Source organism: Agelaius phoeniceus, chromosome 2 (genome assembly GCF_051311805.1).
Source record: "Agelaius phoeniceus isolate bAgePho1 chromosome 2, bAgePho1.hap1, whole genome shotgun sequence".
NCBI classification, from domain to species: Eukaryota; Metazoa; Chordata; class Aves; order Passeriformes; family Icteridae; genus Agelaius; species Agelaius phoeniceus.
Genome location: NC_135266.1, coordinates 51,763,736 through 51,788,252, shown reverse-complemented (window position 1 = coordinate 51,788,252; position 24,517 = coordinate 51,763,736). Strand labels below are relative to the sequence as shown.

Below are 24,517 nucleotides of genomic sequence, written 5' to 3'. Positions count from 1 at the left end.
GTAGGTGCTTCACCTCCTGTGAAGTGGCAGTCACACAGCTGACAACTGGCAGCATCACTGGTGTGTCTCCTGGCTCTCTAGAGAGTATTTCAACAGAAGTTACATCACATCTGTGATTGTGGTCTTGTTGGTTGAATAGTCCCTCACTTTTGTCCTTTTCCCTCCTATTGCATTTTCAATTGATTAGTTGTTCAACTAAGCAAAAGAGTTTATTATCTAAATGAGGCTCTGTATCTCTCCTACTGTTTCATTTTTATCCCACCTCCACTACTCCAGTCTTAAGAATACAGCTCTGGACTCCTACTCTGAAACATAATATGCTTGATCTTAATGCTCTTAACAAAATATATTGCCATATTGCCATATTTTGGTATGAGTCACTTTTAAAGAATCTAATCTTAAGGTCAGTCCCTGAACATCTGCACTAAATTCTATAGCCTAGAAACTAAATTTTTAAAGAAAATTTTGTTACCTTTCTCTAGTAGCCAGTTAGCTGCTACGTAATTTGGATGTTAATTTTTTCTAAGTAACTGTTTGCTGTTCGTATGAATTACTTTGAATTCAGAAAAGTGCCACTGATAACATTTATTCTAGAAAATAGTCTTTAAACCAGAAATTATATACCTTTAGTGTGATACAATGACCTAGGTTAACATTTACATGAGCGTAATAATTTTCCATTTTCCTTTGTATCCTGACTTTTCTCCAAAACTTGCCCGAGCCTTTAATTTCTCTTTGCCTTAAGTCAGAAAGCTGTAAGGAGAGGGAAAAAACAAAACTTCAGTAGGAAGATCTTGGTTGCATCCACATTAGCAGTTCAGTTCAGATGAAGAATGTGGTGTTGAAGTGAAATCCCCTAGTCATAGCTGCTAGTCATGGTTGTAGGTTGCCTTGCAGCTGTCCTTGGATTTGCTTGTATTTGTAACATATAAATAAGATTCCTTTTAGATAAAACAAAATCAAAAGGAATCTTTAAGATCATCTAATATGTTTCAAGTGCTGGTGAATGTTCATCATAGAAGCAAACAAGCAGTAGAGTAACATCCTTAAAAACAGTCATGACAGAGATGTCTGATCCTCAACAACCACTGTTAGCTCTGGCAAATTGGCTGGTGCTCTGTTACACTGAATATTGGACATTGAGTTTATATACAGTATCTAAGCAGTGCTTCCCCTCCTTACAGTCTAGTGCGGTGTTAATTTATAGCCTGCTTGCAGCATAACAGACTATGAATAACTAATTCCAATTTTTAAACACAAATACTATATATTTTATTCTTAGTATCATGCTGTTCTCATTTGTGTTGGTCAAATAATAATTGAGGTCGTTTGAACATCTTGACTTATCCCTGATTATAAAAAAAGGGTATTAATTGATTGTAATAAAATGTTATTTTATGGTTCTTTGCAGATCAAAAATGTTGCCTGCCATAAAACCCAGGAGAGTCCGATGCTATGCAATAACATATATATATATCACGGTACCTAGACAATTGGCAGTAGGATTTCTATGCTTACCTGAACTTTTCTTGCTCTATCAAAAGTTGTGAATCATCTCAGCTAGGCAGACAACATTCCTGCAGTTATTCTCAAAGCACCAAGGAAAATCATTGGAATTTATTTAATTCCTGAAAAAAAAAAAATAGTTCTAGTATTCTAGAATAATTAGAGTTACAGGTTTCCACATGTAAATAGGTGATTTGATAATTGTTTTTTACAATTTTTTTACATTTACAACTGGAAGCTCTGCTGGTATACATGAAAACAACCTGAAGTAAAGCCTTCTAAAGTAAAGAAAGTAGACCCTTCTGTCATTCTATGAGAGTTGAAGAAGGTAGCATTGAAATTTGTATCAGAAAGCAGTAATTAATGAAGCAAAGTAGTCTTGTTTCTAACAGATTCTTAACAGAATAATTTTTGTTTCCTTCAGAAATTTGAGAGAAGCACGAGATAATGCTGTTGCAGAAAAAGAGAGAGCAGTTACTGCTGAGAAGGAATCTTTAAGAAAATACGATCAACTCTTAGAACAGTAAGTGTTTTAAAATACATATAAAAATCTAAAGGTATAACAGTGTTTATATCTAGGAGATCTGAGTAGAAGGAATGACTTACTTTCTGCTTACAAAGAACAAACTGAATTACAAACTCTTCATTTAAACAAAGCTGCAGAATTAATTCTTGCAGTAAATTCTTTCCATTATCACTGCAGTAATAAGATCAAAGTTTGGTATTTCTCCTACAATACTGTAGAGACAAGCAAACATAATTATTCATTTCATTGCAAGAATGTCAGTTTTATACTGTACAGTAGCAGTGGTCAAACTCTGAACCTGTTTGTGGGGTTTTTTTCTTTAGTTGAAAGTAGAAAATAATTTTGTAAGATGACTTCAATTAATAGTTTTTATGAAGTTCGGATAGAGGGCAGTAGTCATAAACACTTATGTTTGCTACATGTTTCTCTTCTTACTAGTCTCTTCTCAGTCTCTCATACTCCATGTGTAGAATATATTGTCTATACCAATGTACAGTTCCATTCCATAGAGAAAGAAACTATAGTTGATTTTTTTGCCTGTTCTGTAACTCCTTTTCCTTACTTTTTGTAAATTTAGAATGTACGCTGTGGTTAAACTATGAGCTCTAATGTAAAACTATGGACAGTAATCGAAGTTGTTCAGGTTAAGTTTGTCATGTGTCTTTAGTTTTGGATTTAATTCATTGTTTAATACAATTTTTTTTCTATAATGAGTTGATCAGTTCATTAAGTGACTGTGTTCCTAGTCATCTACTCAAAGGAAGTACTAGATGAGCCTTCTTTGCTCTGAATAATTTTTAATTACAGTGAAAATGTTGTTAACTTAAGCATAGGAACAAATTTATTAAAGCTTTTAATTTTTATGTATAACTTCTAAATTGCAGTGGTGATACTATTGAAGAAATAGCATTACCTAAGGATTGAAAAAACGTGATTTCTATCTGATGATGTCAAACAATAGGGGTAGGTCCAGAGCAAATGAGATGGGTCAGAGGATTTGATATCCACAGTGAGTTTAAGGGGCTTGACTTCTGATTAATTCTAGTTCAGCTGAATGGGCCCAAGGGTGCCGAATGCCTTTTAGTGGTTAGAGCACATTGGAGGGGTTGTTGGGTTCTCAAAAGTAATTCAGTCTGCAAACTCTGAGGTGATGGCTCCACAATGTGGAAATCAAAGCCATTTGAACAGGGAGGGCCAGGAAACTTGGTTCAAAACTGATCTCCTGAGTTAAAATAAAATGCTACTGTGAGTGAACACAGGTTTCTTTCTAATGAGACTCCTACCTTCCACTGTGGTAAGATTTACTAAGACATGGCAATTTCATATATAACTGGAAACTCCTCTTGAAGGTCAGTCTGTCATATCATAATTTGAGTTTGCACTTTTACTTAATAAAAATACTATCTTTGCAATTCTTCTATATTTATTTTTAAACTTAAGAACTGTGGAGAAAATGCTTTTCTGTCTAGCTGTATTCCCATGCATCTAATGTGTCCTTTTTTCATACTTTATTTTTGTTGCTTTTTAAATTTATGTTGCTTCATTTTGAGGAGGTGGTATGTCCCACTGCAATTAGAAACAGGAATCTTACTTGCTACACTTATGCTTCTTTGTTCTTATAGCTTTTTCTAGTGATAAGCCCTCCAGTTAAGTAAACCTCTCATTTCCTTGTGTTAAATAAATTAATAAGTTGATTAATGCTGGGTTTTGGAGTTCTAAGAAGTAGATAACTCCTCAGAAGATTATTTTCTGCTTGGGAACATGGAAAACCCATACTAGCCTTTTTTGAAATGTGTCTCTCTTTAAAAGTACCTCACTTCTAACCACATAACAGGTGTCAGGACCATGACTTTCTCCACATTCCAAATCATCTATCTAAGTGAACTGCAAAGTAACTAACTGGCATGTTGAGATTGGAGAAATACCTTAACTTGAAAGACCCCCAAATTCTGAATTTACTGTGGACTCACATGTGACAGTTCTGTGGAACAAAGAAATTTTCTAATATCACCAGAAACCCCTAAGACAAAAAAGGAATACCTGTGTTGTCCAGTTCTGTATTTAAGTGATTATAACAGCTTGTTCTACTTTAGTAAAGACAAGGTGACTCATCGTAGTTACCACTGGTATCATAATCTGTATAAACAAACATGTTTGAAAGCTTCAGAAGTATGTAGAATGTTGACTGGCCTGAATGGTGGTTAAATAAAGCCCCTGGCAAATCTTGTGATCAGAAGTGTAACTAATACCCAATTTTCTAGTCAAGTGCAGTTATTTTCATTTTTTTTCACTCATGTTTGTGATAGTTTTCTGTGAACAGCTATTTACAAATGCCAAGAAAATACCAAAGTGATAATATTCATGAAAGAGTTATATTGAGAAAGGATCTGCTGTTTCAACCTTTAAGTAGACCACTGTGATGTCAGGATGTAAGCTTTGTTGCTCTCTTTGCCATTATACATCTGTAATTTCTGTGTTAGAATCTGTGTTTCATTTACCTATGACAATGACAACAACCTTAAATTATTTGGTATTTTTGGATTTGAGTCTTGTTGATGTCATGCATGTTCTGAAAAAAATATGACCAAAGGGAAACATTTTCACTTGTTGTTGGTAATGTGACTTAAGACTTTTTTCTAATTTCAAAGCTGTATTACCTCAGTTGAAATTGTCTAGGGGTAGAATAAGCAGAGCAATTCTGTAACAGCTCTGTCATCTACATGGTTAAGTGCAGGTGCTAAATATGTTCCAGCTTTTCCTTCTTTAAAACACTGTTTGTGTTATTTTCAAACTGTTGACTGTTAATCTGTTACTTCTCCTTGCCAAAAGAAAAAACATCCAACCCACCAAAACACCAAAAGCAAAAAAAAAAAACAACACCAAAAAAGTAGAAGTGCACTATGGTTTGCTGTTGGGCTTTTTCCTGATAAGGTGCCTAGTCTCCTCTAAGGTGCAACATAAAACTTATATAGTTTCTTTTCTTAAAGTGGCCTCAGAGGTCTAATATGGTGTGAACTCACACTTGAGCACTTCATCTACAAGTACCATCTCTTGCCTTTGATTGTTGACTTCCTTTAAAGTCAAATTCCTTAAATTTCTTCTAAAAGGAGTATACTATCTTTTTCCAGAACTCAGCTATATCAGTGAAAACTGGTTTAAAATTCTAGAATTATTGGGAGCACAAGGGAAATTCATACAAAACCTTTTTTTTCTTAGCGAGAATAAAAAAATGCTGCTCACATCATCTAATCGTACTTTTCCCATTTTTGTAATGATAAAGTGAGAAGTGTAGAATAGTGAACAAAATAGGTATGCAATAAACAGAATATGAGTATTCAAGGAAATTGTGTTAAGGCAGTGCTGTTCCTTCAACTTTGCAGTGGACACTATTCATAAAAACCCTTGGTTTTGTAAAAGCTAGTTTGACTTCCTGCCTCTGTCCATTAGGTAATAGGATATCTTTAATTATGTTCTTTTTTTCTTTCTTATTTGCATATACACAGATACACAGATGATGATGAATTTTAAACCATATTTCTGTAGTTGTGTTAAGTCAGGGTGATGACTACAGAAATTGTTTACAGCCTTCGGTTTGTTCTATAAAGATTTAAAAGTATTTTGTAGTATTTTTATTATTTAAACATTTCTGGGTTGATGTACATAGCTCAGTTTGTAAAAATTACTGAATTTATAATTGACGATCTGCTACATGGAGTATTTTTGGAGTATTTCTGTTGTTTCTGTTTGGAAATGCTTTTCTCAAATGAAAACCAAAATAGAATAAAGATTATTGACATTTCTTGACAGCATTTGTCTCTGCCACATAGGTTCAGAAAAGTATGCAAAAAGTTGTCTGCATGTTTGTGTTTACAGATTTATTGCTTTTCTTTCCAGTCAGCTGCAAGCTGACTATGCAACTTAGTGACTTATTTTAGTCTCTCCATGGTCTTTTTCATTTGAATCTCTTTTATCCCTATTTTTTTTGTTCTTCATAATTGTGGTATATTTTAGAATTTATCAGATGCTATCTGATGCTAGTCATCTGTCTTAAACCTTTTAGTTGATGGAGAGAGGGCATCAATTCTGTTCATCAAATGGGTTTTTAAATAAGATGAAATTAAGATCTCTATATCTGCTTATTAATTGCACACAAGCCTAGAGGACTATCTTAGGTGAGAAGATAATTGGATAAATTTCCTGAATAAATAAATGTTAGAATACATTTAGAATCTCTGTGGAGCATGCAGGAATCTCATCCTTTCATTTATTACATAATACTTTCATTGTTAACAGAAACATTAAAACTAAATACTTTCCCCATCTGATAACATATTTTTTATAATCTGGATGTTGCTGACTGCAGTGACAAGATTCTAATATTAAAATTACTAACTCAATGTCTATATGTGCTGGAGTTACTGCTAATATTTAAATAGGGGCGTGTTATCTCTTCAAGAATATTTATATCAAATGAAGATTTCAATAATGAATTTTAAAAAATCCATACTGAAGACTGCTGGCCAAAATAGTTCTTGGGCAAAGCTGCCATCACTCTGTGATAAAAACTGCTATCAGAACTTCCTACACATGGCTGCTGGGTTTCTATATGACGTGTTTTGCAATCCCTTGAATTAAAGAGCTATGTAGGTCTTGAAAATCACTACCACTTTAAATCTACAGTTTCAATTAATTTTGTTTATGCTTTCCAAAATGCTTTTTTGGTAATAATAATTTGTTGCTGCTGTATTCATTTATGACTTCTATCGTATGATGTGTATGCATAATTTTTTAACACTTAGAATTTCTGTCAGAATAAAGCCAAGCCCTCCAATGGCATTATTAGACCTTGTTTAGAGTTCAGCCCTAGCCAAAGTAGCTATTCCACATTTCCCATAAAATGACCTTCAGGTTGTTCTCCTGATGATGAGAAAATTAAATACGAGGTACAACTAAAAGGGTAACATTCATGAATGTAATGAAAATTGCTGAAAGACACCCTCTCAGAAATTGTGAATCAATGCAGAGAAGTCTGTGAAAGAGCCAAGAGCAATAACATGACGGAGAAGCAAAGAAAAAGTCAATTTCCCAGGTGACTAAGTCTAGCTTGTTTCCAAGCTGTAGAAGCAGCACTGAAATCCATAACAGAAAAAGTATGTATCCTGTATTTCTACTGAAATGGCTAGTGAGGCTCCTACTTTCTTCCTTTTCTTCTGAGGATATGTTTATTTGAACTTTGCATCTTAATGCGTGTAAAGTTCAAATAGGATGCATTTTAATAAACAGAAGGAGAAAACCTACTTAACTTATTTGATGAAATAGATGAATAATAGTGTTGGGAAAACTGCACACTTGCTAAAGCATGCCTAATTGTTTTTTGTTCTTAGATTCCTAATCAGGATCTTAAAATTTTACATTCTTAGCTAAGATAGTGGTCTTGCAGAATGAATGTTTTGAGCCCTGTAACCAGTCACTTCATAACTGTAACTGTCTTGATGTTGAAGAATTATCTGCATCAAGACTCATAGGAATGCTAAATTAGTCTGATGTCTGACCTTTCTGAGCTTCATTACATCTGGAACACAGGCTTTGAAGTTTGTTCTCTTACTGTGCAAGGAATGTTTAATGATTATATTTATAGCTCTAAAAATCTTTTATTTCAGTTGCTCTTGCCCCAGCTCATAAGAAACAGTTCTCACAAAATATTTTCAGCCTCTGAGGGGTGCTTTGGAAAAGTTGTAATACCAACAATATTGTCATATCATAAAGATTTTCTATAAGCCTTGTTGTTCTCATTTTATTTTTTATTTCCTGCTAGCCAAAATGTTTTAATCTTAAAATATTACGATTAGTAGAGGCAAATTGTTAAAATGGTGCAATGGCTATTCTGAGTACCTAAGAAACTATTTATTTACTCACTCTTTAAAGTCCTTAGGGTATTTTTGCTAGCCTGGAAAGGTTGAAATATAACATGTCCTTTGAGAACAAATTCAAAAGCACTTACAAATTCCTTCAAAGAGGGATTCTACATTATAAGGATGCTGCTGCTGTTTATATATATTTCTTCAATTACTGGGTTGAAAGATCCACTGCAGTCCATGATTTTTCTATGGTTGCTCGTATTCCACAGGTACACACCCATTTTTGTGACTCACTGCACCCAGCTTCTCATTAATGGTGAGCACTGCCAGGAAGAACAAGTAGGGGTCCTTTGTAACTCCTTACCCAATCATGTTTCAGGTAGTAAATTTAATGTGGGTTCAAAATGAGACTGGAAAAGCTCAAGATAAATTTGAGAATCCCTTTACAGGTAGAAAGCACATCGCCATTCAGGAAATGCTCGAGTGAGAAGCAGTTGAACACTAGTGGCAGAGGATTAGGGAGAAATACAGAATATGCAGAAGTTTTTCTTGCTTTTCTCAAAACACCCTTTTGGCTGCAGTTGGAGCCAGCTTTATCAGGCTACATATGCCTTTTGTGTGATACACTACAGCCACTCTATGTAGAACAGGAGCTATGAAACACAGGGGAACTTCCCAGCCTTTTTAATATATGTGCTTTAGGTCCCTTCGGAAAGGGGACATTACACTGGATGTAATGACAAAAGATACAGATGAAAGCTTTTACCTGAAGAAATTGTTAATCTGGGTTATTTTGAATTTTTTCAAAGATTGTTATATATATCAGGTTATCTATGCAAATAATGTGTTTCTGGAGTGTTTCTAACCATCTGGGCTTGAAGGACTAAATGCATGTGTGAAGTCCCTACCAGCACTAAGTAGCCCAAAGCATTAACACTTCAATGGCACATGAGAAAAGGACCTGTTTATAGGAAACCCCCAAATATGTGTTTCTTAGAATACAGAAGAAAAGCAGGTCACAAATAACACCATGACCATAAATACAAACAGGGAATGTTAGTTGTATATGTTTACTAAAACAGTGTGTTATAATGCCAATTCAAAGGCTAAATTCTTCAAAGAAGGAATACTGTATTTTCTGTGTGTCTGTACAAAAATTTTGATCTTCAAATTATGGCTATTTGTGTAATATTGTATTTAATAATACCAACAGCATTTTAATAGTAATTTTCTTCTATAGTTACTTTCTCAGTCTGTGGTTACTCCCTGGAAAAGGATTCCAATTACCTTGTGGAAAAGGATGTTATGCTATACTCATTTCCACGTAGCAAACTTTGGAAGAACAGTGTCCAATAGATGCTTGTGTGGTGTGAGAAGGAAGTTATAGCTTTGTGATGTTAAAACCTCGTCATAAATTCAGAAATGTTGGACAGGAAGACTTAGCATTGATGAGTGAGAGCTTTGAGCTAAGTGTTGGCTAGAGTTTGTCTTCTGCAGAATCACATTGGAATTGTTGAGAAAATGTTAGATATAACTGAAGAAAACATTAGGCTGGTCCTCATTTCCATGGTGGTGACACACATTTCATGTGAGTAATTCTTACAAATAGGAAAAATGGTGGTATGTGCTTCTGGAATAGAGAGTAGGTAAATAATTTGTAAACGAACAAATTAAAAACTGTGAGTAAATGAAGGACCATCATAGTATGTTCATTCACAGGCACCCAGAATAGTGTACATCAGTGAGCCAAGGTACTTTCCTGCCATAAACCACAAGGAGCTGTTTGCCTTGGACATTAGTTCATCCAGCATTGAATATGCCTAATTAATCACATCAAGGACTTCCCAAAAGAGAGTGGTGTACGATATATATGTGTAATGCTCACAGCTGGTGCGTCCACTGTTCACAGCTGATGGAACAACCTTGCAAGTCCTTGGCAGCTGTTTTGTTTCTTTCTCTCTTCATGAGATTGGCATGTCTGGTGACCAGTGCCTTGATGAGGAAAAAATGGAAAGTCCGGGATTGGAGGGCTGATTTCCCTTTCATATGTTCTTGTTTCCTGATAAGACTGCCTCAAGAATGTATCCCAGACTTTGTCACAGTTGACTCAGAGTTGTTTACATTCAGGGACACCAGTAATTTTTTTTTTTTAATTGTATGTGTTCAGTGTTGAAGTATTGCATCCCATATTGGATAGTGGGAAGGCCACGTTCTTCAGTTTACTCAGTGCAAAGCTACTTAGATAATTTTTACAGCTATTTATGTTTCTGGCTGAATGATCTAAAGGCACAGTTGTGTCTACTTATATGACTGTATGGGTAACTGTGAGTGTATTCTGTGAAACCAGCAAAATGCATGTGCAATTAATGTTCAAAGCATTGTAGGCCAGAGTTCATGAGCTTCCTAAGGAATAACTTGATCTGGGTAACTAGGGTGGTGGTGTGAAAGATCAGAAATCAGAACATTTTTACCAAACATCATTTAGCCATAGTAACACTTTGCTGTGACATGACATTTGAATCATGGGGTACCAAGAGGGTGGTACTACTTTGAGCTGTTTATGATATCAGTGAAGGAAACCTGGTTTAGATTAAAAAAAAAATAAAAGTAACTTGGAACCTTAGCAAGACCAATAGGCTCTTCAGTAGGGGGTGGAGGGAACATTTGTTCTGGATGGGCCTCCAAGGGGAGCACAATGTGAAAACAGAAGTGCTGGTCTCCTCCATAGGGTGGCTGCTGATGATTAGGGGGAGGATTTGTAATTCTGTGGGAGGAGTGTGGTCAGAGGCAGTAAGTACACTTGTACAGAACCTGAGCACTGAATAAACCCAATGAAGATGGAATGGAGGGGTGCATATGAAACACTAAATCAAGGGGCTTTGCAACGCACAGTAAAGGGCTCTTTTAGTTCTTACCACTGGGCACAATCCATACAGCTCCTGTTCATGTGTCTATACTGCCAAACCTTTCTTGTGAGCCCTCTTTAATACTAGGTTTTTGTATTAGCAAAGAAACAAATGTTGCCACATCAAGACATGCCTGCACAGACCACCCTGCTGACTCATCAAGTGTGGAGAAGGTACAGAGTCTGTGTGTGTGTCCCTTTGAGGTACTCCAGCAGCAAAAAAATTGCCATGGTTTATGCAATTTCATACCCATGAAATAAACAAAATTGAGAAATTTTAAGAAGAAGTCAAATTTTTCCATCAAGTGGCAGTATAGTTGTAGGAATAGTGACAGCTTAAGAGAAAATTCACTATTCCTACAAAGAAATGGGTTCCTTTGAGATGAAGCTTGGGCACAACATAAATTGCTTATACCTGTCAGGCGCTTAGTCTTTATATGAAATGTTGGATTTCATAATAGACATGTAAAGTGTACATACTTGTACTTACAAGCCTATTTGTACATCTCTTGTAAAATTTAAACATTGGATATGTTGTCAAAATGCTGCAGCTCTTGGCTAACATTTTAATATAAATACTACTGCGTGTGTATGTATATAATCTAGTGTTAGCTTTGATGTGGAACTTGTCATCTGGAATTGTTTTCAGAGATATTTTAATTGTTCCGTGGAAAGTGTTGCCATGGATAAATTGATATGGAAGTGCACTGATTCATCCCTTCTGAAATTTAGCTTAATGTTTGCTCTGATTTTTCTAAGACCTTTAGTGTTTCCATTCCAGAAATATAATCAAGATCATAAGTTTCAAAATGCTTCAAAAAGCTAAATCTTCCCATTTTACCTTGGATACATTGCTGAGGTCACTAGAACTGGTTGTGGGTTATAGAGAGTGAAAGAATTTGTCCCACTCAAAACACTATGGGGAGGAGAAAAGGTTTTATTTGTGCAAAAATGGTGCTGTAAGTAGATGAAAATAACTAGAAACCATAGTCCTTCCCTTGTCTTTATAAGCTGCTCGCTTCAGGTAATGAACTGACTCTTGAATCTCTTGAGTACACTCATGATAGAGGGTTTCTCTGAACAGTAAAGGGCAACCAATGTGTGATTCATGATTATCCTGTGACCCTGTGAAATGCCCAGTATTAGGTGGAATGGAGGCTTTATTAATAACTAATTTTGAAGATTTTTTTACCTAAAGCCAGGTGAGGAAATACTGTGTTTTTATTGTCTGTTGCATGATCCTGTAGAACATTTTTGTTTTCACGGACTGTTACTTTACAGAAGCTAGTGAGGCTGGGTTTTTTGATTTTAGGTTTGTCCTTTATGACACTGTTTCCAGTCACAAGTTATGAAATCTGGGTCTAATTTTCTGTGTCAGAGTTCTTTCTTTCTGTTTTCAAAGTATTCTATATGCGTAGATAAATGGAGTACATTTCAGGTTTATTTTCTCCATACCAGATGCCTTCTTCTTTTAAAAGTAAAGAAACTTTTTAAAGTAGTGCATTTGCTGAAGATAGTTGTACTACTAAAATGTGCACATCTACAAAAGTAGTTGACATGTTCTAAGTTAGAAGAGCTACCTTATGGTAATTTGTTTGCTTGCCAGGGCTGTCCCCCCACCCTGCATTTTCTTACCTCGTAAAATAATCAAATCTTCCTTTGTCTCAAATGGTTATCTATTTAGACTGTACAACTGTATTAAACAGTTTTAGTTTAACCATTAGAGTAAGAAAAAAAATAGAATCTTTTTTTTTTTTGCTAAATTGATATCTTTTGGCAGAATTACTAATTGTTTTTGAAGACAGTTTTACATTTATCTTTGTAAGTCTCTTTTGTTATGCCAGCTGTCTAAATCTTTTCATAAACTTCAGTTAAAAGAACATATTTTCCGTGATTATTTTAAAATATAATGTTTACTGGAAGGGAAGTCTAGTGAATTCCCACAGATGAAGTGTGAGTGTATTTCTCCCACTTGTAAATGAGTTCTTATTTCCTACAGTATGTATTCTGGTACCACAATGAGTCATTTTCAAGATGTTTTAGTTTAGCTTCTAAAACATTTAAAAACTTGGCAGATACATGTAAATGAATGTTACATCTAGTTTTAGAAACTGCTTCCAAAGAGTATTTTGCTAAAATGAAGACTGTGAATAGACCTTTCAGAATGCAAAAGCGTCTTTTGTGATAAACCTGAAGTCATTTGCAGAGGTCTTCTGGTTTGGCTTGTTCATGATTGGGGATTTTTTCCTCACCTTTAGCAGGTTTTGTTTTAACCATCCTGTAAAATAGGGAGAATACTTTTGTGGAAAAGCCTTAAATTTTACACATAATATGTTGTTAATTGGATATTTTAGCCAGGCAAGTAATACCTTTCTTTAGTATGTTAACTAAATTTTGCAAATTTTCATACTATTTTATTTTAAAATCTTTCAATTTTATAACTTTTTCAGAATGAATGTAGTGCCACCTCTGCTTTAATGTGATTTTTACTATGTTTAAAATTATATGTGCCATGCCCTACTTAAATGTATTTCCTGATGCTACCTTGACAGCTTAACTGTTGGAAAAAAACTCAAGACTAGATAGTTTGTATGATTAAAAGGGACTGAGGAGTTACAGGACTGGAGTGCGAGTTGGAGGAAAATGGGGGAGACCAACCCTGTTTAGATTCATAAGGAAAAAAAAACAACCAAAACAACCACCCCAAACAAAAAAAATCCCCAATGCAAAATGGCCAGTGTTCCATGTCTGAGAAAGTCATGCCTATTGTTTAAAGAATATTTTATATTTTAACTTTGTTGTCCTGGTTTCCTGGCATCTGGAACATTTAATATAAGGAGACCTTAGATACTTTGCTCACATGTGAGACGTATGCTGAGATAGACACAAATTTCTGCAGTCTGGATTTGAATACCACCCTAAATATTTTCCAATTGTTGGCAACATCTGTATTGTCAGGTATGAGTTATGGTACAGATAACTTTGCAACCCCCTGATTATTCTCTTCCAACTTTAACATCTGTATATTGTCCATGATGCAACACCCTGTTATCAGTAAGGTCTTACTGTAATTATCACCCTTAAAATTTTCTGTACCTTTTTATTAGACTCAGAAGGAGATGCAGAAAACATATAAAACTTGGATCAGTAAGTTCTTCCTGAAAAGATTTCTTTGAATCCATTTTTGCTTAGTTATGTGATATAAAATATAAAGGAAACCTGTTTCAAAACCCTTCTCCATCTGCTCCCCCCCCCACCCCCCCCCCACCCACCCACCCACCCAGACTGGTCCTAAATATGTTAAATTTTCATCAAGGACAAAATCAGAAAAAGGAGGAGAAGAAGCTAGTTTAGAGGATTGAGAATCTTAATTGTTTTGTCAGACAAAAGCATTTTTCTCCTTACATTATATCTACATTGGGAACCTTGCAGAGGATTGATGATAGGCAGATGATAGGCAAAAGAGTAAGGATGAGAGGTGGGGAAGGGAATAGTGTAAATAAAAGAAGAGATAAAACAAAAAATAGTAGCCATGAAAGCTTCATTGAGTGTGATTCATCTGAGTGTAAAATAAATGGTGCAGCTTCCCAGTCTTTCTCTTTGGAAGAGTAGTCTAAGGCAAAGACAAAACAGTTGCATGAAGGGATTGGGTAAGTGGAAGTCAGTGTGTTGGGATTCATGGCAGACTCCACTTCTTTGTTTCTGCCCTCCAGTTACCTTTGTACAGCTATTTGTAGAGATGGAAACTGTGAATCTAATTCATGGTAACTTCAATATGAATTTTGTTCAGTACAAGGTGAACATGTCTTTGCCATTCTAACACTGAAAACCTTTGAACATCATATTCAGAGATCTCAGTTTTGTTCATACCACTGTTTCGGAATTTTATGATTTTTTGAAGCATTTTTAAAATATAATATACTGTTGGACTTTGGATGAGTTCAAACATTAGTTTCCGAGCAAAGTAAATAAAATGTAGCATGGATTTTAGTACAGTGTTTACTGTGGCTGTCACCAGTTTTGTTTAGTTTTAAATGCCTGTGCTGGGATGGAATCATGTCTGTAAGGTCCCTGTTTCTTTCCATTGACTCATAAAGGGAGTCTGCACAACAGGCCCAGGTGTAGGTAACCACATCATAAACAGCAGAAGCTACACGACTCAAGTCCCACATGGCTTTTCTGAGTAAAAGGACTTCAGAATAGACTCCTTGCAGAAATTCATGGGTTTTGGAGCTTTTATATTTTACCATCAATCTTACTCAGTCCTCCTCCAATGCAGAATTGTGAAGCCTTTAAGCATTTCTCAAAGGCTGGTCAAAAAATGGAATGTTTTCATTATGAAATGGTATATGCCTTACATGCTGCTTTTTTGGGCCTTTTTTTAATGAACTCTGCTGTCTTCCATGATTGGAAGTATTTTGATTGGCAGAAATTAAATCAATGTAGGTCTAGATATGTGATTAAAGATACAAAAGATTGAACCTGATTAATGAAGCTACAGAAGGTAGAAAGATATCATAATCCTTCAAAATCTTCAGTCTTAGCTACCTTGCAGTAACTCAAAAAGAGTTGCCAAACCCAAATGAAGAGGAAACTTGCATTTGTTTTTTTTTAGAGAAAAGAGTAGAAAGGACAGAAAAGATCTGTAATGGAGCAGAGATCCACTTGTTGCCCATGGGAAGGGTGGTGATTGCCCTAAGGAAGCTGTGACCCTGTGGGAAGCCCATGGTGGAGCAGGTTTGCTGTCAGGACTTGTGGCCTCACAGGGACTCATGCTGGAGCAGTCTGTTCCTGAAGGAGTGAACCCATAGGAAGGACCCACACTTGAGAAGTTTGTGGAGGGCTGTCTGCCACAGGAGGGACCCCCATGCTGGAGGAGAGGAAGAGTGTGAAGAGTCCTCTCCTGCCGAGGAAGGATTGGCAGGAATGTGGGATGAACTGACCACAGCCTCCATTTCCAGTATTTCTGCACTACAGGGAGGATGGGTGTAGAGAAAATTTGGAGTAAAGTTAAATTCAAGAAGAAGGGAGGGATAGGGGAATGTGGTTCATTTTAGGATTTCGTTTTGTTTTTCATTACCCTTTTCTGATTTGGTTGGTAATAAATTAATTTTCCCCAAGTCGAGTCTGTTTCACCCGTGATGGTAACTGGGGACTCATCTTTGCATGTCCTTATCTTGACCCATGAGTCTTTCATTATGTTTCTTCTGCCCTGTCCAGATGCAGAGAGATAGAGCAGCTTTGGTGGGCACCTGGGATCCAGCTGGGCCAATCCACCAAACTTTACTCAAAATGTTGGTTGATAAGTATAGGTTTTTGCATACATTAATGACTTTCCAACAGGTTGTGATAGTGATATCTGGGGGTAGATTTTCCCTGACTAGATTCTAGTGAAGTCTTACCAGCACCTCCTGTTCTCAAGCACCACCTAACCTCAGAGGCACTTAAAATCATTCCAAGTTGGAGCACATTTAGGTAGAGGCCCTTGTGCATGCTCGGAAGTCTCCTGGTTTGGAAAGCTTAGTGCTTATTTTGATATGGATAGGAGGTGCTTGAACTCTGTTCAAGTCCCTGAAGGGCCTGTTTTTATTAGAACATGGCTAACTCATTCAACATCATTGAGTTCACTTCAGAGCACTGTTAGAAGAAGAGGTAATGGCTAAGCTTTGCCCCATGATTCAAGCACTCCCCCAGAAAGTTTAAGACCCTTGTCCTTTCCCTCTCAGTCTCCCTAATTATTTAAACAGGTTTTGGTGTTACCTGGAAGTTTGTCCAGAACTATTGGCAACATGTCTTGATATATGTGATGCATGAGTTTAGCAAAATGCCGCAAGAGGAAAAATGAACAAATTTGGGGTGGTTTTTGGTGAAAGTCAAGCAAACAAATTCTCAAAATATTATATAAATGCAATTAAAATATAACTTTCAGAATCTTCTGGCTATTTCATTGTCTTTCTTGTACTTCTTTTTCTGTTATTAAATGAAAAACCCCAAAAACTCTACAAATGTGGATATTGGCAATATAGTAGCTACCTATAAGGTTTATAAACATCATTTTTAGAATAAACCTTTTAGATCATTGATTATTTTGTCATTTCATGTAACCGTCTTTTCAGAAATTAAACTCTGAACTGTACTATTCCTAGTGGAAGACATTCTAGTTGTTATGTTCAGATGGGGTTTTAATTTCCATTTCAAGATTATTTTCTCCTGGTTTATATCACAGCGTTCCGATGATAGCATTAGTCAAATTTATCTATTGTTTTCTCCTCCTAACATCTTAGTCAGACTTTGTTTTTCTAGATTGTAGCTTATTTGATTTCTCATGGGATAGATTCCTTGTTCTCTTGGACATCTGAGTACCATTTCTCTTAATCCTGACCTCACTTTAACACAGATAACTGGAATTCTGAATAATGTGTCAGATAATTTCCTGCTCTATCTCATATGATACCATAATTTCCACTAGATGTACCTGAGTGATTCCTGGAACTTTGTGGCTTTTGCATAGCTGGGTCATGTTAGCAGTTTAGTTATCCTAGTCCCATGTAACAAATCTAGATCCTTCTCCTCAGTCTGCTCTGTCTTGTAGAAGCCTGGATGAACAGTTAAGTTTCCTAGCCCTGCTCTAGGTCTTCCATCCATATATACATTGTTTCTAGTTTTGTGACTATGCTACATTATTATTTTTCTGTGAGAAACACACTCTATTATTTCAGAGAAGCAAGCACATCAGTAGAAGATGTGCGGTCATTTTTGCTGTAAATACTTAACATGAGATACAACTCACCTAAATGAACCTGTGCTGAGTACACTTACAAAGAAGCTGCAAATGTCTGAATTATTATCATTCCTCAAATATGTTTTTAATCTACATTTCAGATCTTTAGCTGTTCCATGTTGTGTCAATAGGATAAAAAAATGGAATTGCTGAAAAAGGAAAGGAAGTAGGTTTCAAAAGTTGTAATTTTAGCTCTGGTGTATCATGCTAATCCATTTGAACTTGCATTGCTGAGTTGTGAGGGGACAATAACATTTGTGAAAAGTGAAAATAGTTGCAAGTTGTTTCTTTGTTCTTATCATTTAACAGTTTAACCATAGAAATCTGTCACGGCAATTTTTTTTCCCTGTATTAGTTATGAAAAATCATATAACAAATGACACTGATTTCTCTGTAATTTTTTACTTTTCTTTTCTTGTTTTAACTTATCTGTACACTTTCTTTAGCAGATACCAGATTAAAATGTTATGGAATGTTAAGTGATATTCTTTTTTTTGTCTTTTAGAAATACATAGATTTTAGGCACATTTGTTTTGCTAGTTACTAGTCATATGGACTATCTCTTTTTGTCCTCTTAAAGGACAAAAAGGATAGGATAACTAACTGCTAACAGAAAATATTTGATCTGTAAGAATGCCTTTTTACTCCACTCTGGATTTAAGGAAGAGAATAGTATAAATTATGTTGCAGTTCAAGTAATGTCCTTAGCTTTCACTTGCCTGCTGTGCTTTAAGATTTTATTTATGTGTTGTAGCTCATGTGTGAAGTGAATAGACATGCTTAAGCATCACTTAAATACTGAAATTCTCTCATCATATTAGTACTTGTTATCATTCTATAATGTTTGCAATTCAAGCAGCTTTTATACTTACTTGTATTGGCCTTCCTACTCCAGTTACCAGCCTGCAAAATAAATCCTTGTATATTCAAATTGATGCCAAGATGCCAGCAGTACAAACTGTAATGCATGATTCATAATGCAAACTCTCAGAGCATTTACTCATGTACAAGTATATTCCTACAAAATGACAGACAGATAACTTTATATATGTAAATGTGTGATCACTGAAAAGAGATTCTTTGTTGATCTTGCATGTGTGCATATTTCATATCAATTCAGTGATCTTAAAGATGGTTAGAAAGTAACAATTTTCTGTTACTCCCATTTTAATGCTAAAATAGGAAATGAACCATTTAAAAACAGAAAAAAAATTCTAAACTGGTTTTGTTAGAAAAATAGAAACATATTTTCCAAAATTAAAAATAAGTTTGTGTATCAGTTTGTGGAGGGAATATAATGAAGGAGAATCTCCTAAAATAAGGAAATAAAAAGATTACTGAAATGTTATTGTTTCCAATGAAAGAAAAATAGCTTTGCCAGTACAACATTGATGGATATTAATAGTTTTCTAGGTCTTCAGAAAAATGTAAGTTCTATGCCTACCAAATGAATTGTGCTCAAGATCTCTTCTTTTTCAATTTTTGTTCAAATTACAATTTCAGAAATTGCTTACTAATAATGATAATATCTTGAGAACTAATAATACTTACAGAAAAACAATATTTGAAAAAAAGATACTTTTAAACACAGTATATTTGGCAAACATAGAAAATTTTGCTCTTGAAACTCCGTAGCAAAACTCTCGAACACAAAGAGTGAAAGAAACATATTTTAATATAAAGGTTTCTTTTCTCTTCTTGAGACCCTTCAATGTCAAATGGTCTGTCTTCTTCCTTTTTTTCTTTTTTTTAACTTTATTTTGCTGTTTAGTATTCTTTTGAACAGTCCCAAGCTGTGCATTTCTTTTTTTTTTTTTTTGAAGCTGCATAAACTAATTTGAAGTCAGTGAGAAATGCAAAATAAGAACTGTAAATGCCACTAGAACTGGAGAAATGGAAATTCATAGCAGAATAATACCAAAAAACTATTGTTGCTTTTGTTATTGCAATTTAAAGTATAAAATCTGACCAAAGTACTTGCAGTAGCAATAGACTATGCTTTCTTAAATACAAAAAAATAAGTGAATATGCAAGTTATAATTCTCCTTCTAGTATATATTTTGATTACTTTCCTATCCACAAATTTTATGGTCCTATTTTATGTCTTTGTAAGAGTACAAGTACTTCAGTCTGCTGTTTATTTTATTAATTGTATTGCATGCTGTATTTGATCATGATCTGAGAGATGCATTGAATTACTTAAAACACATGCTTTAGATTCCTATAGATCCATAGTACAGTTGTTGAACATACCCTGCATTTCTAAAGAAGCAAAAAAAGATTGCTCACATTCATACAAGAGCTTGCTTCCATGCCAAGAATGACAGATGCTGTTACAGCTGAGAAATGTAGTGTTTTAGGAAAACACTCACACAGTAGTTATCTTAGGCCAAAGTTTAAAAAAAATCAATTTAAGGTGCCTTAAACTAAACTGGAGTTAAAGGTACTTGCAGTGTAGATGTTGGTTGTAAAAACTGTCAAGGATTATGTTCTAATTCAGTAAATCTGCAATATCTGAATGAACAAAATAGTTTTCTTTTCTGCCTTTAATAATTTCACATGTGCCTAATTATTGTGTTTCTCATTTTGAGTAAATCTATTTGCAGGATTTTTTATTATTGTTTGTATTTTATGCTGTAGAGTGTGTGTAAACGATAGCATACCAAGGAATGGTGAAGAGGGGAGTTGCCTGTGCATAATCTAAACTTTTGTGGCCTCTATCTGACTTCACTGTGCCAAAGCAACATATTTGTCCTATTTTAATGTTCACATGATCAGCCAGAGTCTTTAAATTCATTCCATGTGCTACAGAGAATAATTCACATGAGAGATTGATTGTCATGTTTAGAAAGAATATAAGATAACAGAGTAAATGGAAATGTGGAAAGTAACAGGAAAGTATCAATAAAACAGAAGTACCAAATTATATAGCATTCTATATAATGATGCCACAATTCTAGAAACACAGAGTGGTAATGACACAGATACAATGGTGTAGCATTTAATGGACTAAAAGTCCTGACACACAATTATTGCACTTATGTGGTGATAGTTTTGCTTCCTACAATGCTTAAAATGCATATGACTTTGCCTAAATAAGAAAAATAATTGTTCTGAATTTTTTAAAACCCCTAAGGTGGCAGAGAAGTAATAACTTCTGAATTCTGTCAAAGTCATTAACTTCACAAACCTACAAGTAATTCTTTACAGTCCAGCAAGGAAATTCAGAAGAGGTGCTTCCTGTCACTGACAAAAAAAAAAAAAAGATAGCTGCAGTTGTAAAAAGTTTTATTCTTTCATTAATTTATAATGATGTATGTCATGGTAAGTGGCAAATAACCAGTACTTCATTTGCTTTCAGAAAGAGATTATATTTTATATAAACAGGCAAGTTCTGTTGAGCTGTGTTACATTCTGTGGCTAGGGAACAGAGATTCATAAAGAACATTTTCTTCCATTTCGAAGAAGCAATTTTAAAATGAGATAAAATGCTAAATATTTTGGGTCTTCCCAGTGTTGGTGTTACAGGCAGAATTGAATTAGCTTGATACTTTTTTATTATTATGAAAGGGAGAATATTCCTTGAAAGTTCAAAGAAAATTGTTTAAATAGTTGAGGCCACAGGCCACATCAGAATAATCCTTGGTTAGAATTTGACATGTATCTAAAATAGTCTCTCAAAGCGGATACTCTTTACTCCTACCAATATATTTGAATTCAAACAAGAATTCAAAAAAGTAATTTACATTGTGTTGGTCAAACAAGCTGATCTCTCTGGTTACTTTTGGCTATACCTAAGACTATGTGTCCAGTTTATTATATTTTTGCATTAATCTGATCTAGCTTTGTACTAGTCTGCACATACACCTTTATTGACTTGATCACAAAACTAAGTGAAGACTAACTTACTGTTCTCCTTACCTTACGTATTGAGTGGAGCCTTGGAAAATGCCCTTCATTGTTGAAAGCCCAGACATCTGTTAGAAAACCTGCTGTGGCCAATTGCATTTCAAATCTTAGCACTATTCATCTAGAAGTAACATCTTTTTAGTATCCCTTAGGTATTTGTCTCCTCATCTGAACATTCATACACTCAAGTCTAATGACAATTTCCCATCTTTATCAATATTCATGCATGTCATCTACAACCCACAGTCCTACATTATCATACTTAGTCTTTTTCAACGTGAAGCAGAGAATAGAGCACAAGGTCCAGAACTATACTGTGATTTCTGCTTTATCTTCACTTCTCCAAGGTGTCACCTCCACTTTCTCCCTGATGGTAATTCTCAAATTTGACCATAATGTTTTTTGTTTACTCTGCTTTAAAAAGGACCAAAACATTGACAAGAAAAGCTAGTATTAAAAATTCCAGAAAGACTCTCATCTGAAAGAGTCTGTGAACTCCTTGACAAAAACAGGAAGCTTGGGTGGAGGTCCTATTTTGAGTAAAAGTGTTTTTGATCTTAACTTCCTAAAAACTTCATTCCCATGACAGAGACCTTTTACCTCATCTAAGGACTTAATTCCAGTAATCTGCTGATGTAAGGCTTAAGCTTCACTCTGGAGGACAGTTTACACTTCCATATCCCTGGAACTTAAGAAGAAGAAAATGTATTCTGTCCTCTGCCTGAAAGTTCAGAATCATTATATGAATAATGATGGGCTGACACTATTTTCATATCATTTGCTAAAAATAGACAAAATGAGTTCTCCTCACTTAGGAAAAACTGATCAAATTCATCATGTGATAGGAGTGTTGAGTAAATCAGTACCTACCATCAGTAGGATGGTTTGTTCCCAGCCGAAAAATAACTGAAGTGAAAAGTCATGATTTAAGACCTATTTTCAAGTAACTTGGAGATAACACAAGATTATACATCAACAGGAAGTAAATGTAATTCTTTCTCTTCAAATTCTAGCAAATCAGAGATAAATTTGAGAAGGTTTTTTAACTTTCTAGCTGGGAAAGCTGCAGAATGTTTTTCCTATGTTGCTTTTGCCAACCAGAATTATCTGTACAGTAAATCCCCAACATCCTGTAACAATGGAGATTCAGCAAATGGAAATATAGCTAATAATTTTCTTAGTAGTGTTCTCCCTCTCAGGAGTACTGCTGAATTATCAGTTTACCTACTCAGCATAGTCACTGGATATCTGATATGAGGACGTCTTTTTCAATGTGTCTGAGTCAATCAGATTTTTGACTTATTTTATGCTTAGGTCCCTGACATTTTTTGAGGTAATGTGGCTACTGCTTCATTACATACTGCACTTTGAAGTGTTTGGCCCTTTAATTCTATCAGGCAGCAAGAAGAATTTTTTTCCATGTATCCTTCAGCAGGGAAGTTCTGCACGTGCTTTCATTTGATATTAATAGACTTCAAACGTTTAAATACTTTTTAGCATGTGCCAGAGTGATTCTAGGGAGCCTCAATGCCTCAAGAGCTTCTTCACTGGATGAAAAAGCTCTAATACTTGTAATCATAATGTAGTAGAGCCTGTGTCACTGTGATTGTTCCCAGCACAAGTTCACCCCTGAGATTTGCACTTCAAATCACAAGCTTTAACTCCTGAAACCCTTATGCTTTATGTTGCTTTCAGGATGGTAATTCTGCAGGTTTTATTGAAGATTCCTAACCCATACTCATGGTGTTTTTGTGGGGAATACATATGGAGTAACTAACAGTCTGGATGTCCTGAAGCAATTTACCTGTAACTGTTCTTTAAAGTATGATTTCTATAGGCACATTTGCAGTGTACGCTGTTTATTGCTTGCCTTTGAATGTCTGTTTATGATTACCAGGAATTCTGAGATTGGAAAGAAGTGAAAATATGGGCCAAACTCAAGCCCACTTAGATAACAGTAGTGAAAGTATTAGACTGTGTATCCCATTAGTATTGCTAAGACAAGCATGCTTTAGTGTCATGTACATACAAACACTGCATCTCCAAGAACAGCTGACAGTGTGCAGATTTTCTTGTTTTCTGACAGATGACTCCATTTTGAATTAAGGCAAATTGAGGTATTAGCCTATTAAGGAGTTTCAGATTAAGCCTTAAGTCTGGTTCTAGCCTGGTTCAGACTTTAACAGCAGAAGAATGGAATGCTAAGAATGGAGCTCAGAGTGGAATACAGTTTAAATTACTTCGGAAAAATATTAAACACCTTCGCCTACTGAAACACTCTTGTAATAAACAAAGTATTGCAGATCACACAAAATAAGGTTAGCTGAAGTGCAGTGGTAACTAGACTGTTTTTCAGTCATGACCTAAATATTCATACAGAACTGGTAAATAGCATGGCCAGACTGAAGTTCAACAGTTCATTCTTCCAATTTTAAAAGGAAATTAACTTTTTCTATAGTATTTAGGTCCCCATTCAGTGGAAGTCTTGTAAACCCTAAGAATACAAAGGGTTAAAGCCATATTTTAACATACTGTTCAGTTAATGGGTTCCTTTATCAAGGAATTAATGTTAACAATATGAGATGTCAGAAGAAACTTACCATTTGCTCTTCAGTGAGTACAAGAATTGCATCTGCAGTGCTTCCTTAGTTGGATGATAGATGAGCCACATTCTAGGGCTCCTAGAAAGAATGGATAATGACAGGGATGAAATGTTAAAAGCACTGGACACACAGAGTAGTAGGAGTTTTCTCTTTCTTCCACAATAAAAAGATGCTGACTTTGATATGCTACTCAGCTGGGACAGGGTATACTTGGAAATCAGGAGTGTCTTTGTCCACAAGTCCCATTAGGGGAAAAGACCCAAAAGAACAAACATTTGTTTTCAAGTCCTCTACAAGAAAAAGGAAAATTATACTTCTTAGCTGTGGTTATTGCAGGGATTGTGATAGTTCAGCTAAAGAAGGAATTGTTGAAATGGTGAGAGAGAACAGAGCAAATAGGAGGAAAATAGAAAAAATAGGACAAAGACA

General features: G+C 35.2%; 1 protein-coding gene across 2 annotated transcripts in view; it reads left to right on the top strand.

Moving 5' to 3' along the window:
- PIBF1 (progesterone immunomodulatory binding factor 1) overlaps positions 1 to 24,517 on the top strand; it is a 106,296-nt gene that overhangs the window by 27,769 nt on the left and 54,010 nt on the right. For both annotated transcript variants that reach the window (XM_077173616.1, XM_054655026.2), the window contains exon 10: positions 1,931 to 2,029. In XM_077173616.1, coding sequence (XP_077029731.1) covers positions 1,931 to 2,029 — 99 coding nt within the window. The remainder of the gene's footprint in view (positions 1 to 1,930; positions 2,030 to 24,517) is intronic.